The sequence below is a fragment of the Anomaloglossus baeobatrachus genome, chromosome 5 (genome assembly GCF_048569485.1).
Source record: "Anomaloglossus baeobatrachus isolate aAnoBae1 chromosome 5, aAnoBae1.hap1, whole genome shotgun sequence".
In the NCBI taxonomy this organism is placed as follows: Eukaryota; Metazoa; Chordata; class Amphibia; order Anura; family Aromobatidae; genus Anomaloglossus; species Anomaloglossus baeobatrachus.
In genome coordinates this window covers 392,822,447-392,838,606 of record NC_134357.1, presented here as the reverse complement: position 1 = coordinate 392,838,606, position 16,160 = coordinate 392,822,447, and the positions used below count along the sequence as shown (strand labels likewise).

The window sequence follows — 16,160 nt, the reverse complement described above, 5'->3', positions numbered from 1 at the left end:
GCAGCGGCGGGGCCGGAGCGGGACACAGACTGCACGGGCACCCGCCGGACGTCACACGGAAGCGCTTCTGTGTGGCATCCAGGGAGTGTGACGTGTGTGTTTACTCTGCTCCGCTTCCTCTTCCTGGATAATGACATCACTCCCTGCAAAACCGCAGGCAGCGATGAGCATTACCGCAGGTAAATCGCGGCTATACCGGGGGTATACCGCACATCATTTGCTACCTGCGGTATACCCCCGGAATTTCGCGATTACATTACAGTGAATGGAGTGAAATTCCGGGGGTATACCGCAGGTACCTGCGGAAAAGAAGTGACATGCACATTTTCTCGAGAAATTTTCTCAAGAAAATCTTCACAAAGAATTATTTTGAGAAAAAAACGCAGCGTGCGCACAGCTATTTTTTTCCCATAGGTTTTGCTGGGAAATGTCTGATGAAAGATTTCAAAGGTTTCTCAAGAAATTTCCGCAGCAAAACCGCGGGTAAATCCGCGGGTAAAACGGCCTAGTGCACACATAGCCTTAGTGATCATTTCTGATTACAAAAATAATGTGTATGCAGCTCTATTCCTTTTATCAAATTTATGGAAACTTTGCGGGACTCCTGACAAAATACATTTTTAAGCCAATGGGATCCACCGATATATGTTCCAATCTGTCATATAAATAGAAGCCATGATGTTGGTGTGAATAGAGCCTAATACTGACCCCTAAAATCAGAGAAAACTAGAGTAGTGAACATGTTTTTTATTATTGTGACATTTTTGGATACATATAAATAAACTGCTCCTCTTCATATGTAGATTGTGTTTAAAGATTTCTGTACAAAATAAGAGAAAATAGAGGAAAAAATATAATATCCTTTACGATTTCTTATATAAAATATTTGACAATGAACTGGCCTTGTAGATATTTACAGTACAGTGCCCTCAGCAACAGATGCACAGTTTAACATTCCTTTCCAGGTGCCCTTCTCCTGCCATCTCTCAGAGGGCATAGAAGATTATGGAAAGCTTGTCTTCCACTGGAATTTAGCCACCAAATGTCATTCTGCTGTCGCCTAACAGTCCTGCAAAGATGATTGTAGCATCACAAAGAAGAGAAAAAGTTTAGCTTATTGACTGTGTGCTTCCTGATACAACTTCATCCACTCAGGCGAGGATTTGGATCCACACAGTAACAATCTAGTAATAATTTACAAATCCCAGCAGAGAACTTGTGCCATCTTTCACACAGTGATGCATCAATCACCTTATGGAAACATCCGTCTTAAATCGTAATTTTTTCTTCAAGAGGTCTGTTCCATCCTTGCTTTGTGGTTATCAAGAATCTTTTTACAGGGCTACAGAAGTGCAGTAATGCTTCAGGGTGCATGGTAGGATCCCCCTATTGATCTGGTGGAACTCAACCAACTGGATAAGGTCTACAAACTTGGTTTGTCCATCATCCATCGAGTAGAAAGGCTTTCCATCTTCCTCACACTAAAACGAGATAAAAAAAATTGTTTAAAAGAACAGAGAGTCCTCAGTGGTTGATACCTTTTAATGGCTAACTGAAAAGATGGTAATAATTGCAAGCTTTCGAGACTACTCAGGTCTCTTCATCAGGCATGGTATAACACAAAATCTGAAGAGTCACGTATTTATACACAACAGGAATCTCTACTGGCTAACACGGTACAAAGATATATTTTACTTGTATTAAAACGAGATAAGGATTCAAATGTGTGATCAGTACAAATTTACGATATATGGTGCTGTAGAGCAATGCATACACATGCAGTTTCAAGTTGTCAACTCAACTAGTAGATGGGAAATAAAGCTCATATTGTTATCAGAAGTTGATGTCTCCATACATATTCATATATTGTCTCACATATTTATTTTTACTTCCCATCAAACCATGATAGAAGCCATCCACACAAGCTGGGAGCTAGCTGGCAATGGCCATTATTAAAGAGGTTGTTCCCTACTTTTATTGATGGCCTATCCTTAAAATAGGTCATCAATATCTGATCGGCCGGGGTCCGACATACCTGCACCCCCGCTAATCAGCTGTTCCAGGTCCCAGCGGCGTCAGCAGGAAGCCGGAAATACTGAGTTCCGGAGCTGCTTCATCTTCTGATATCGGCTGCGTATGCGTACTGCACATCCACCTCCTATTGATTAAAATGGGAGGCAAATGTGCAGTACCCGGCTTCAGCTGATATCAGAAGACAGAGCAGCTCCAGAACTCAGCATTTCGGACACCCAGGACCGAGAACAGCTGATCGGCGGGGGTGCGGGGTGTCGGACCCCGGCCTATCAGACATTGATGACCTATCCTGAGGATAAGCCATCAATGTAAAAGTAGTGGACAAACTTTTTAATAATCATATCCTCATTTACATGCTGCAGATAAGTCATTTTTTAGGGTGACAAATTGTGACAAAGTTGGCCACTATAAACAGGTTCTCCTACCAGGAATAAGAAGAAAAAGGAAACAAATCTTTCAGTCTACAGTGTTATAGCAATGAATTGAAGTCTATATCAATGCATGAAAATCTGAGGCGGGACTCCCAGGTAAGAAGATGACAGAAAAATAAGAAAAATTCCAGCACCGGTCATATGACTAAGAGTCTATTTTCTTTGGTTTGAAATGCGTAAGAATTGATTTCATGTTTTTAAGATGTGTTGATTTTCTTAATTTTTTTATAAAATGGACTTTTACTCATATGAAACAGAATCCGATGCTGGAATTTTTCTCATTTTTCGATCTCCTACCAGGGTAGCTTCTATCTTAGTGCTTAGTGGACATCTTAAAGAGGGGTCTTCCTTTAACAACTTTCTCTGATAATGACAGCTAATCAGGTAAGAGGTTGTAATGGTAAGACAACCCACTATGCTGTATGGAACGACATACTGACAACATCATACTGGATTTCTGTCCAGGAATTCCTAGAATATTTCCAGCAATATCTGTAATCAGGTGCAGGGGTCCTTTTTATGGTCATCTAAGAGATAACCCAAAGTAATGGTGTCCAAGATCCTCGCATTTCGTGGCAAAAGTTGCTGGGTTGTTAGAACAGAACATAAAGGGGGCTGTTCATGATTTAAAAATATGGCAAAGAATGGTGGTCAGGAGAGGTGATGTCTGGTCATTTAAACAAGCTTCGCTACTTTCATGCAAAGTCTACGGTGGCTTTTCGTTTCGACACACGATTTTATATAGAAGAGTTAATGCAATCGCTCAGAATGATTCCACTAATTTATTGAACCCATCAGAAAGGATTCAGCTAGAAAAAAATCATGTCATTTAAGCTTTCATATCTACGCTGAAGGCATATAAAGAAAATGTAGTTTGGTGAGTCAGGATATGTGCCCGCCTGTCATTAAGGTTCATGTAATAACCAATCCTGGAAAAAAAATGTAGAAGTTGCTAGAGGCACATTGCATTGTCACCTCTAGTGACGTTCATTCCACATTCCTAGAAAGCAACTGAATTATACAATCGACCCCTCTATCACACATGCATTGGTCTGATATCATCTTCCCTCTTCAATAGATGACATCTTATGTTTGTAAAAGACCCCCATTGTAATGGCAAGTTATAGACACATGATGCTTTTTCTTCTTATTTGCTGTGCTTATGTTCACAATTTAAGAGGAGTTGCCATGTCAGATCTTAATGCTCTTATACACATTAGGTAATTAATATATTTTAACTGTTATGATCCCATTTCATTCCAGATATTTAGTGCAAATGGTCATTGACAACTGTAGCAGTCATTACCTAGAGGCGGTTGGACCATAGACATTTTGGCCTATGAGTCAGCCGGCTTGCTTGCTAATCACATACATCTGTTTGCCAATTTGTGTACAAGCAACTTTTAATTGGGGAAAAAACGGAAATAAAAAAATAATTGTTTGAATATTACGCCAAAATGAGATAGGGACAAACATGTCACTACCTTTATGCACCTCATAGTAATTGTTGTTGCCTGTTGTCTAGGGGCAAACAGAGGCTTTGCAACACCAACATAGCAAAGTAATGGAATTATTGAAATCACAGGATGAATAAACATGGTAATGATATGCAAATGATGAGAAAATGGAAATAACATTTCAAAACATCTTCATTTATTCAGAATCAAGTATAAAAATCTGCACTTATATGGCTTGGCTGGTATCAATGAGGTATTAATAATTGGTTGAGGAATCATCAAAGAAATCATCAAGATCCGCTGCTGCCAACTCCCTTTGGCAACGGGGAAACAGATGTGCTCGATAAGAGACAAGTCCGGAGACGCTGCAGGCCATGGTAGCACATTTAGGCCAGAAAGATTGCTCACAGTAGCATGAGCAATATGCAGCTTTGGCATAGTCGCATTGAAAAATGACTCCTAGACACTTTGGAGACCACATGGGCAACCAGTGGTATGACTATTTCTCCAAACCAATCTCCAGGTACCGTGCTGTCCGAGACAAAAGCAGGACTCATGACTCAAGAGGATAGACCATGCCAGCTCCAATTGATCTATTTCAGCCTTTGGTCTCCATCCAGATACCATGTAGAAAATTCTCTGACAATGTCTTTGTAAGGCCCGTTTCACACGTCAGTGAAAAACAGTGACGTTTTTCACTGGCGTGTAAAACACGCACATGTCCCTGCGTGTGCCGTGATTCACGGCACACGTGGGTTGTCTAAGTGCAATCCGGGCTCCGTTCTCCGTGGCCCGTGATTGCACTTAGAAAACTACTCACCTGTGCGCGCTCCCACTGTCCATGGTGCTGATCGCTCCCGCGGTGCAGCATCCGGCCGGCGGTGACCCCCGCAGCAGCTGCTTCCGGGTCGGCTGTGTCGCGCATAATCAATATGCGCGACAATAATGAGCCGGCTCAGAAGCAGCAGGGAGAACGGGCTGCAGAGGACATCGCTGGACGCCGGGTGAGTTAAAATGTTTATTTTAAAAGCACGTTTTTTTCTGGCACATGTTTCACGGACCACACCACTGCGTGGTCCGTGGAACATCAGTGATGCCAGAAAAAAATGGACATGTCTCCGTGCAGCAATCACGCACACGCGGGTACGCTGCACGGAGACACGTGCAGTGAAAAATCACTGACGTGTGAGCAGACCCATTCATTATAATGGGTCTGCGTATGTCAGTGATTCTGGGACGTTTGAAAAAAAGCACAAACGTACCAGAATCACTGACGTGTGAAAGGGGCCTAAGGGAATGTCACAATGGCTCTACTCTCGAGATGATGATGTCAGATGGACCCATCTAGTGTTTATTCCAGGTACTCTAAATGCTTTGGCATTAAAGTGATATGGTAATGGAGTCATTTTTCAACACAACAGTACCCTATTGCTTGTGCTACTGACATTAGCCTGTGTGGTCTAAATCTGCTAATATGGTCTGCAGTGTCTGCTATTGAACACATCTGGGACATTACTGGCCGGAATTTGCTTAAGGAGCTGCCAGCAGCAGATCTTGATGATTTTGTATGTCCACGTGCATTCAGAACATTCCACAAACAACTATTAACCCCTTCACCAACCAACAATTTTTCACTCTCGTTTTTTCCTCCTTCCATGAGTCATAACTTTTTAAATTTTCTGTCAACATACCCATATGAGCTTTTTCGTGGAATGAGTTGTACTTTTGAATTAAACCATTAATTTTACCATATAATGTGCTAGAAAACAGGAAAAAATTCCAAGTGTGGTGCAATTGCAAAAAAAGTGCAATTGTTTGGGGTTTTTTATTTTTATTTACCATGTTCTCTATATAGTAGAACTGACCTGGCAATATGATTCTCCAGGTCAGTACGAGTTCGTAGATACCAAACATGTATAATTTGTATTATTTAATTGGTGAAAGAAAATCCCAAATTTGTCCCAAAAAAAGGTGCTTTGTCGCCATTTTCCGAAAAACTGTGACATACTCATTTTTCAGGATATGGGACTGTGTGATGTCTTATTTTTTGCTCCCTGAGTTGACGTTTTTACAAATGCTATTTTTGAGTAGATGTGATGCTTTGATCGCCTCTTATTGCAATGTTGTGGCAGCCCAAAAAAGAGGTAATTCTGGGTTTTTAATTTTTTTTTGTTACACTGATTACCGATCAGATTATTTATTTTAGATTTTGATAGATCGGACATTTCTGAATGCAGGGATACCAAATATGTGTATTTTTTATTAATTGGTGTATACTGCTCATATACTCCAATCGCTTGTTATACAGTACTGCTCTGTACAGCACAAATGTTGTCTTCCTGTGAATCCCGGTGCTCTGCCGGCGTTCACAGGAACTATGTCATGACAGTGGCAGGGGTTATCAGCCACCCCCTAGCTGTCATGACAACCCATAGTAACCTCATGATCACGGTACGGGGCCACTAATATGAGCAGGGAGTGATGGGCTCCCTACTGACGCACGTTACATCCTGCTGTCAGAGAATGATAGCGGGATTTAACTAGTTAAAAGTGGTGGGTGAATCTCCGATCCACCAGCTATTGTCAGAGGCACATGTCGGTTGATCAGATAAGATGACATGTGCAATGATAGGTGCAGGCTCAGTGTGTGAGCCTGCATTAATAGGAGTATTACGATCTATCACGTACAAGTACGTCATGATTTTGAAGGGTTTAATAACCACATTGATAGTGTGTAATTCTGCACGTGGTACTCATACTTGATACTATTTAAATATTGAGATATTTTGAAAACTTTAAATTCAGCCAGGTATGCAACATTTCAGAGAAAAACAAACTTTAAAAGCTGTTGTAGACCAAGCTGCATGGAAAACTAGTCGGACAAGATGATTCCCGACAGTTTCTTCCCACCCACTCCCCTGGAGTGACAAACATGCCCACATGGAGATATCTGTCACTGAAGGGGAGTGAGCAGGAAGAACATACCCAAGATCTAACTGTAGGAATAGTCTCCCGTGCTTCTCGGTCCTCAGCAGCTTTTAAAGTTTGTTCTTCTCTGACACCCTGCAGTGTTTCAGAGTCAAACATACCTGGCTGAAATCATTCAGCCAGTGTCTGACACATGTTCCCCGTGGATTAGGCACAATGCATCAGCTGTCAGGTTCACTTTAAACAACCACCAAGCACCAAACTAGTAGTTGATTGGTAATCATTTAACACGGTAAATTGGGGGGTGGTATAAATTAAGTTGTAGACTATTATGTCATCTTCAGAATGGAAGATGTCTCCTAAATGAACTCACAGGCCATTATAATATAGCCTCAGAAAACAGACATGTGGCTAACAGCTCCCAGTATGATCTTTACTGTGGTAGGTAATGGGTGCACTGTAAGTCTGGACTCTCCAGCTGTTGCAAAATCCCAACTGCCAGCAGGCTCTGCTAACCTACAGCAGGTATTTGAGACTTAGAGACCATTGTATGTACACATTCATTAGAAAAAAACAAGGTTCGTAATTAAAAATGCTGGTCAAGAGATATTTATGGGTGTGAAATGGATGGGGGAGAGCCAGAAGAGACAGGTGCAAGGAATGCAAGAACAGAATAATGAGATTCTGCGAAAGATAAACAGGTCAAAAGGCTTGTAATAAAATATGCTGCAATCATTATAACTGGCTTATCTGACAGTTGGGACAGAATTAATGGCTCTCTCGTTATCAATCTGAGACCGGTAGTTAAACAAGCTCATTAAACTCTGCTGCTTCACAGCCATAATTGCTGGACACATTGCAGAGCTGCAGCCCAAGTTCTCCTGTTGCAGTCACATACCGGTAAGATGAGGTAGTGCTTGATCTTCTGTACATGACACAATGACAGGACAAATCCTTTGGGGTTTCTTGTGCTTTCTCGCACTAGAAAAACTCTGCAAAGAGACAGAAAAAATGTTTATGAGAAAGGCCTATAAGTCTCCTTACGCTGACATGGCACTCTGCACAAGGAAAAATGTTTACACTCAGACCCCCTATCAGAGGCTATTCATGAAGTCAAATAATATCTCCTGCTTTGCACTAATGAGAGGCAAGCACCCTAAAACTTGTGTCTGAAAATGGAGTGTCTGGTTTGGCTAGTTACCCTTGTGACAAGGCTTATTAAAGGATCGATATTGACTTTTAGATCGCTATGTCCAATAGGTGGTGCTAGAGTTCAAGTCCTCTTCCTTTCTGAAGAAACAGTGTTTACATATGAGAGTGAAGTAATCTGAAGACATAGGCTAATGGGTATTCATATGAAATAATAGAATATGTAATCATTTACTAATTGGAGCCGATCCGTCTGATGAGACTCCCATGCTCAGAATGAAGAAGAAGCAGAGCTGATTAACTGCTGCTCTTACATAGATTTTACATAAACAGCGATGGCCACCGGCCATTATACAGTCCCAGTCTGTGTTGAGGTTCTCTACACAGTGGGTGGCTAGGAGCACCACTGTGCAGAAAATTAGTGGAAGGGACCTTAATGCTTTGGTTCTCACTTCTCAGGATTATGCCAGAGTTCAGACACCACGGTCATAACTTATCCTTATGATATGCCAGGATTTTTTTTTACACTCTTTGGTTGTCATGTCCTGGAAAAAAAACTACCAAGAGAACTACTCAAAATGGTGAGATTTTATATGAATATTGCAGCAAAGTTGCAACTTAAACAGACAGTGTCACTAAGCCCTTAATATTTCCAAACCAGGTAAAACAGGCCACCATCTAAAGTGTATGGGAGCCACCTGATTTTCACCAGCAAAAATGGTAGATGTTGGGGGAGCAAAGAATCTGGCAATTTCTATTGTAAACAACCAATCTATTTGTTCTGGTAAGTGGTGTCTGGTAGTGGCTTAAAGGGGACCTCCATTTGTCTCGAGAACCAGGGCTTTCAAGAATCCCAAGTGAATGAAACGATGGTTGATCATGAACATTGCCATTCCACTCATTCTTAATGAACCTGCCATAGATAGCCAGGCATTATATTTGGACAGTCTTTGGCACTTCCATTAAGGTCTCCTTCACACATCTGTTTAAAAACCACAAGTGTTGCACGGTCCGTTTTTTCCACCCATGAGCCACTCCTTGTGATATCCGTGTGACACGCACAGGAAAAAAATGCATGATACTGAAATGAATGATAGATAGATAGTACAGATATTCAGCCAAATAAATAATTAAAGGAAAAAAATGAAATGGTGATACCCTTATTTTTGATAAGCAGCACAAGTACAGCAGCAGCTGCGAGCTGCAACCCTCAGCTGTCTGCTGTACCATGACTTATTATCAAAAATAGAGGGGATCCCAGTCTGTTTCATTTTGTTTGTTTTTTTAAATTATTAAAACAAAATAAAAAAACGGTGTGGGGTTTACCATTTTTTATAACCAGCCAAGGTAAAATAGACAGCTGGGGGCTGGTATTATCAGGGTGAGATATAAAGAGAGGATACAATCCCTTGTTGCCCAATTAATTCCCAAAAGAACTTCCACGCAGCTCTGACGTAATCCACATAGAGAATAGTGAGGATGACAGTGTTCCTCCGGGTGAAAAAAAGGTAAAATTCTTTATTCCATCCGATGTGTAACAGCAACGTTTCAACCTTGTGGTCTTTGTCAACACCCAGAGGAACACTGTCATCCTTACTATTTGGTATGTTACTTCAAGTGATCCCTTGATCATGGACGTGCGTTCCTGAGTTGCTGATTGTGCTGATGCACAGCCACATATAATCTCTAAACAAGGTGCTGTGGACTTTCTTCTTCTTTGTAAACCACATAGAGGTCCCACCACGTTCCCAGACTCAGTAGCCCTGCCTATGCAGAATAGTGAGAAAACAAGCTCCATAGGCTGGAAAAGCGGCCAATGCCGGATCTCATGGTGCGCTCCGTGAGAACCGCCAGCAGCAGTGACAAAAGGCGGCGTCTTAAGGTTACCGCAGCTTACAGCAGCCGGGTCACATAGATGGTAGAACGTGAAACCCGGCTGTTTCAGCCTATGGGATTCGTTCTCTCAACATTCTGCAGAGGCTGAGCCACCGAGTCAGGGAACGTCGCTGGACCTCCATGTGGACAATGTCAGAGCTGCGTGGGACTCCTTTTGGGAATAAATTGGTTAACGAGGGACTGTGTCCTGTCTTAATTTCTTGAAATCTCTCTTTGTATGTCTTTCAGGTTTGCTTTTGTGTGCTACTTCGAATTAGCTTTTTTTTTGTAATAAATTACTGAATAAAGGCTAGATTCGGGTGATTTTTTTTTTAAATAAAATATTTTTAGTGTGTTTTTTTCGGTTCACATCTACTGGGTTAATAATGGAGGTGTCTGATAGACATCTCTCCATTACTAACACCAGGGCTTGATATTACACAGCTAACATCAACCCCACAAGTGTTACCCTGATTGCCACCACACCAGGGAAATCGGGAAGAGCCAGGTAAAGCACCAGAATTGGCGCATCTAATGAATGTGTGGCGCCCTGGACTAGCCAGGTCGTCACAGATAACACACAAACACTCCACCCCCAGTAGACAGGGACACCAGCCAAACACAAAACCCTTGTTGCCTCCCTCCAGGGTCTGATGGCCACACCAGGTGGGGCGGAGCCAAGCGGTTGGCCCCACCCACCGAGGAGTTCACAGGCCTGGAGGCGGGAAAAGTGGCAGATAGAGTTTGGAGTTGGAAGTGAGAGGAGTGATCACTTGGGTGTCTGGGTTTGTGGCCCAGGCACCAACAGCAAGGTTGGCAGACGGTGGTGGCCGTCTGCAGGAGTGGTGAAGCAACGCGGAACCGTAGGACCGGGGCCGGGCATTGGCCCGCCGGTACCGACCGGGGAGCGAAGTGAAGCCAGCACACACAGGCAGGGCCATCGGACCCCGACCAGGCTTGGAGCCGCCGACAATAGTCAAATCTGAGTGTGACGGGAACCCCAGGGGTTTCCCAACAGCCAAAGACCCGATTGAAGGCAACCGCCCACACCGTGAGGGTATACAGCTACCGCCTAAGGCTAGAGACCCAAGGGCCAGCGCCTCAAGATGCAGGGAAAGACAGCCGCCATCACCTGTCCGGGGAGAGACACTGCAGCCGGCTGCGGGACCCGTCCAGCCAGCCGTTTGGTTTACCGAGGACTTTGTGCATCTCTTGCTGAGTACACCCGTGCCATCCGGCACCGCGCCGCGCTGTCCCAGCGACCCTGCACCTCACCAACTCTGCCTCCCCGTCACATCATCGGGCCCCGTGACCACCGACCCCTACCCATGGAGGGGGAAAACAACATCGCAGCTGCTCCCTACCATCGCTCCCGGGATCCCCGTCAAGAGCAGCGGTGGTGCCCATCTTCACCACGACCCGTGGGTGGCGTCACGGACTAAATCCCCCAAACCAAACACCCCTTTCACTCACGGGCAAGGAGCGCTGCTCGAGTCCCCGGATCCGGCCCACCGCTCGAGCCACCGAGCAGCAGCCGCAGCAGCGCCGGACCCGAGCGTTAGCAAGAGCGCAGCAGCGGCGGCGTCCTCCCCGCCCACGACAAATGCGCCAATTTTGGGGTGGCTGCGGGCTGCTATTTTTAGGCTGAGAAGGACTTAATAACCATGGGCCTTGACACCCTAAAAATACCAGCCCCAACTGTGTGCTTTACTTTGGCTGGTTATGAAAAATGGGGGGATCCCATGCCATTTAAAAAAAACCAAACCATTTATTTAAATAAGTTAAAAAAAAAAACAAAAAAACAGAGTGGGATCCCCTCTATTTTTGATAACTAGCCAAGATACATCAGATAGAAACAGCATGCCTAGGAAATTCTGTTGATGATAAATTTTGTATTGCAAATGACCTGAAGACAAAGAGTTCTGGGTATTCCGGCAAATCAGTGTCATAGAGCTATAAAGCATATAAAATAATTGAGGGATAATAATAAAGTGTGTATAGACTAATGACTCAGTCTCAGACTTATGGAGTGTGATTTATAGTGAGTTGTTAGGCAAGGCAGGGAAAAATGATCTATGTCCTGATGACAGGTCTAGATTAAGTCAGAACAAATCAGAAGCTTCTGGAGAACACAATGTTTATAGTAAACAGGATAACAAAACCATATGAGGACTAATATTTAATGGCTGCCATTCCCTTACTAAAAAATGCTTAATTAAGCGCTGAGGCTGATGACAATATGATTACATGGATCTTACCCATCCACCATTCCTTGTTGTGTTATGAGGCGTTGAGTCTCATCTCGGGACAGACGCCCATGGTACCACGGCTGAGTCTTGTGTATCACTGATAAGATGGAAATACAATGGGTGTAACTATGGATGAACTGTAAATGAAGCTTATACAACTGTAGACAAACAAAATCATGTAATAGATATACCCTATATGGACAAAAGTATTGTTGTCCCTCAATATTATACTTGTAGGAGCTTTTATGACATTTCATTCTAAATCCATAGACATTAATATTGATTGGTTGGTGCCTTCTTTGCAGCTAAAACAGCTTATCCTTTTTGTGGAAGATTTTCATAAAGACTTTGCATTGCGTCTGTGGGAATATTTGCCCATTCATCCTGAAGAGCATTTGTGAGATCAGACACTGATATTGGGGTAGAGGACCTGGCTCACAATGTCTGTTCTAGTCCATTCCACAGGAGGTGGAGGGGGTTGAGGTCTGGGCTCTGTGTGGTCAGTAATGATCTTCCACACTAAATTCACCCAATCAAGAAGGGCAGTGAGCCCCCATAGGGGTGAATGGACCCCATGACGATCGGGAGGGTGCAAGGTTAGGAAAGGGTTAATAGGTTTGCATGGGATGGGGGATGTGTGGGAGTACAGGATTGGTAGTAGGGAGCTGTAAGGGGATTGGGGGGGAGCAAGGAAGGGGTGGGGTGTTGGGAGAGGTATAAGAGAGGGGGGTGTGCTGTTTACCTCCCCTTTCGTCGATTGATCTTTGTTTACATGCTGTGGGTAGCGCGGGCGAGGGCGGGGGTTCCGTCGCGGGACGCGTTGCGCTGGGGGCGAGTGCGGTCGGGCAGTCTGGTTTACCGGGTCCAGAGTTTTGGGGGCAGCTTTTGGGGGTGTTGCAGGGGTTGTCTGCGGAATGGGGTAGTCGGACTGGGCCTGGGGCTCCGGTGGGGGCGTGGGTGGGCCCCACGGAGGTAGTGCGGACAGAAGCGCCGGTGCGCGATGTTGCTGCGGGGGACACGACCTCGGCGGCAGGTACGGGACAGGAGGCTGGTGGGGCGGCTTCCGTGGGTGCGAGTAAGGAGGCGGAAAAGGAAAAAGAAAAGGAGGATGAGGTAGTGCGTTTGGATGATAGGGCACGGAGTGAAATTTATGTGTGCTTTGAAGGGCAGTTAGGGGTTCATTTGAAAAAGGAGGTGAGGGAAAAGATTTGGAAGGGGGAGTATGTGGAAATTTTTTCCCTGCTTCCCTTGGAAAAGTTTAATTTGGATAAGGTGAAACCTAGTGATACAAAAAAGGAGAAGGAGGATGAGGAAAAACGGCGGTATAGGTTGATCCCGAGGACGTTTACCAATTGGTTGCAGGCCTTTGCTATCTTAGCCAGTGTGATCGGGGAAAAGGAGCCGGAGCATTGTTCCGCCCTATTTGGATATATGGACGCGATAGGGGAAGCGTATAGAGTATACGGCGGGTTGGGGTGGTTGAGATATGATGAGCAGTTCCGGCAGCGGAAGGCTCTGCGGCCGGGAGTCCAGTGGGGCCACAAGGATATTTCTTTGTGGATGCGGTTAATGACGGCGCCGGCTCAGCCCTTTCGAGGGGGTGCCGGGAGCCCGGGTGCGAGTGGCGGATCCTCGGCTGGACAGAAAAAGGGAGCTTGTTGGCAGTATAACGAGAGACAGTGTAAGTTTGGGGCCTCTTGTCGGTTCAGACACGAGTGTTCCGGATGTGGAGGGTCCCACCCTCTGGCCAGGTGCTTCAAGAAAGGCAAAGGAAAGGCGGGGGAGGGGTCTGGAAAAAGGGAGGACGCCAGTGAGGGTAGAGGCGATGCTTCCCTATTTAAGTAGATACCCGGATGTGCGGGCGGCGGAGTTGTTGGAACGTGGTTTTACAGAGGGCTTTCGGATTCCGTTTGAATCTGAGGCGCCGGTGTTTCGCCAGGGAAATTTGCGGTCCACAAAAGAACATCCGGCGGTGGTGAAGGAAAAGCTGCAGAAGGAGGTGGAGTTGGGGAGGATGGCGGGCCCATTCCAGGACCCGCCATTCTCTAATTTACGGATTTCCCCCCTTGGGGTGGTACCTAAGAAGGAGCCGAACAAATTTCGGCTCATTCATCATTTATCTTATCCGGCGGGATTGTCGGTGAATGATGGGATATCACCGGAATTGTCGGCGGTATGTTATGTATCGTTCGATAGGGCCTTGGAGCTAGTAAGGGTAGCGGGGCGGGGGGCCCTGATGGCAAAGGCGGATGTGGAAGCAGCTTTTCGTTTACTCCCGGTGCATCCAGAGAGCTTTCATCTCTTAGGGTGTATGTGGGATGGTGAATACTATGTGGATCGTTGCCTGCCGATGGGCTGTTCCATTTCGTGTGCTTATTTTGAGGCATTCAGTACGTTTGTGGAATGGGTAGTCAAGGAGGTGGCAGGAGTCCATTCGGTGATTCACTATTTGGATGACTTCTTTTGCGTGGGTCCGGCGGGCTCTTCGGTTTGCTCCTTGTTGTTGTTTACGTTAGAGCGGATCGCGCGGAGCCTGGGTATTCCGTTGGCAAAAGACAAAACAGAAGGGCCGGTGACGGTATTATGTTTCTTAGGTATCGAAATTGATACACTGGCAATGGAATGCCGGTTGCCGGAGGGAAAGCTGTTGGATTTGAAGGCGTCGGTGCGGTTTTTGTCTCAGGCCAAGAAGGTGCGGTTGCGCGAGTTGCAGTCAGTGCTCGGAAAATTGAATTTCGCTTGTCGCATTATGCCGATGGGGCGGATATTTAATAGGAGACTGGCGAGCGCAACCGCAGGGGTAAAAGCTCCAAATCACTTTGTCAGAGTGACAAAAATGATGAAAGGGGATTTGTTGGTGTGGGAGGAGTTCTTGGACCGGTACAACGGTCGGACCCTTTGGATGAGCGAGGCGGTGTCCAATAGCCAGCTGGAATTGTACACGGATGCGGCTGGGGCGACAGGTTTTGGAGCAATTTTTCAAACGCGCTGGTGCGTGGGAAAGTGGCCGCGGCGGTGGGTGGAAGCAGGTTTGGTGAGGAATTTGGCGCTGTTGGAATTGTTTCCCATTATTGTGGCGGTGGAGTTGTGGGGCCCTGTTTTTGCTGGAAGAAGGGTTTGCATGCATTGTGACAACATGGCGGTGGTGCATTCCATCAACGCACTGTCGGCAAAATCCCCGCCGGTTGTGGGGTATTTAAGGCATCTAGTGTTGCGTTGTTTGGAGTTAAACATTTGCGTGGTGGCTCGGCATGTGCCTGGGATTCGCAACGAGGTGGCTGATGCGCTATCACGGTTTCAGTTTTGCAGGTTCAGGAAGCTGGTGCCGGAAGCGGACGCGGAGGGGGAACCTTGCCCGAACTGGCTGTGGGACCTGGCATCGGTGTAGCTTTTGAGGGAATTCGGAGATCGGTGTCTGAGGCTACTTGGTGCCGATATCAGGCGGTGTGGCAGGAATGGGCAAAGTTGGAAAGTAGGGAGTTCATGGAGTCGGGTTACCAGGGTCGAGTGTTGGGGGTACTGATGTTAATAAGTGGGGATTTTTCGGAAGGCAGGTCTGTTTCGGTGATTGGTTGCAAGTTGGCGGCGTTGGCCTTTTTGTTCCAGATGCAAGGGGTTCGGGACGCGACTAAGGATTTTCTGGTGCGACAGGCGATGAAGGGTTTTCGAAAAGGGGCTCAGTCGCGTGACTGTAGGCGGCCGGTGTCATTGCCATTGTTGGTGCGTTTGGTGGGGTGTTTAGGGGAGTTGTGTTCGTCTCCTTATGAGCGGGTGTTGTTCTCGGTAGCTTTTGTACTGGTGTTTTTTGGGGCCTTTCGTATTGGCGAATTGGTCAGCCCGACTAAGCAAGCGATGGGTGGTTTGCTGTTGGGTGATGTGATGCTGGGGGAGGATAGAGTGGAATGTCGGCTTCGTTTTTCTAAGACGGATCAGAGGGGCCGGGGGCGCTTAGTAGTGTTGTACGCTTTACCGGGGCACCAGTTGTGCCCAGTGTTACATGTGTCAGAGTTTTTAAAGGTGCGCAGCGGTTACCCTGG

At 45.6% G+C, this 16,160-nt stretch overlaps 1 protein-coding gene across 4 annotated transcripts in view; it reads right to left on the bottom strand.

Annotated features, from left to right (window-relative positions):
- Positions 1–742: 742 nt before the first annotated feature.
- Positions 743–16,160, bottom strand: part of GRB7 (growth factor receptor bound protein 7) — a 179,193-nt gene continuing 163,775 nt past the window's right edge. For all 4 annotated transcript variants that reach the window (XM_075350133.1, XM_075350135.1, XM_075350137.1 and 1 more), the window contains 3 exons: positions 12,133–12,220; positions 7,749–7,842; positions 743–1,481 (listed from right to left, as the gene is read on the bottom strand). In XM_075350133.1, coding sequence (XP_075206248.1) covers positions 1,335–1,481; positions 7,749–7,842; positions 12,133–12,220 — 329 coding nt within the window. In that variant the 3' untranslated portion in view covers positions 743–1,334. The remainder of the gene's footprint in view (positions 1,482–7,748; positions 7,843–12,132; positions 12,221–16,160) is intronic.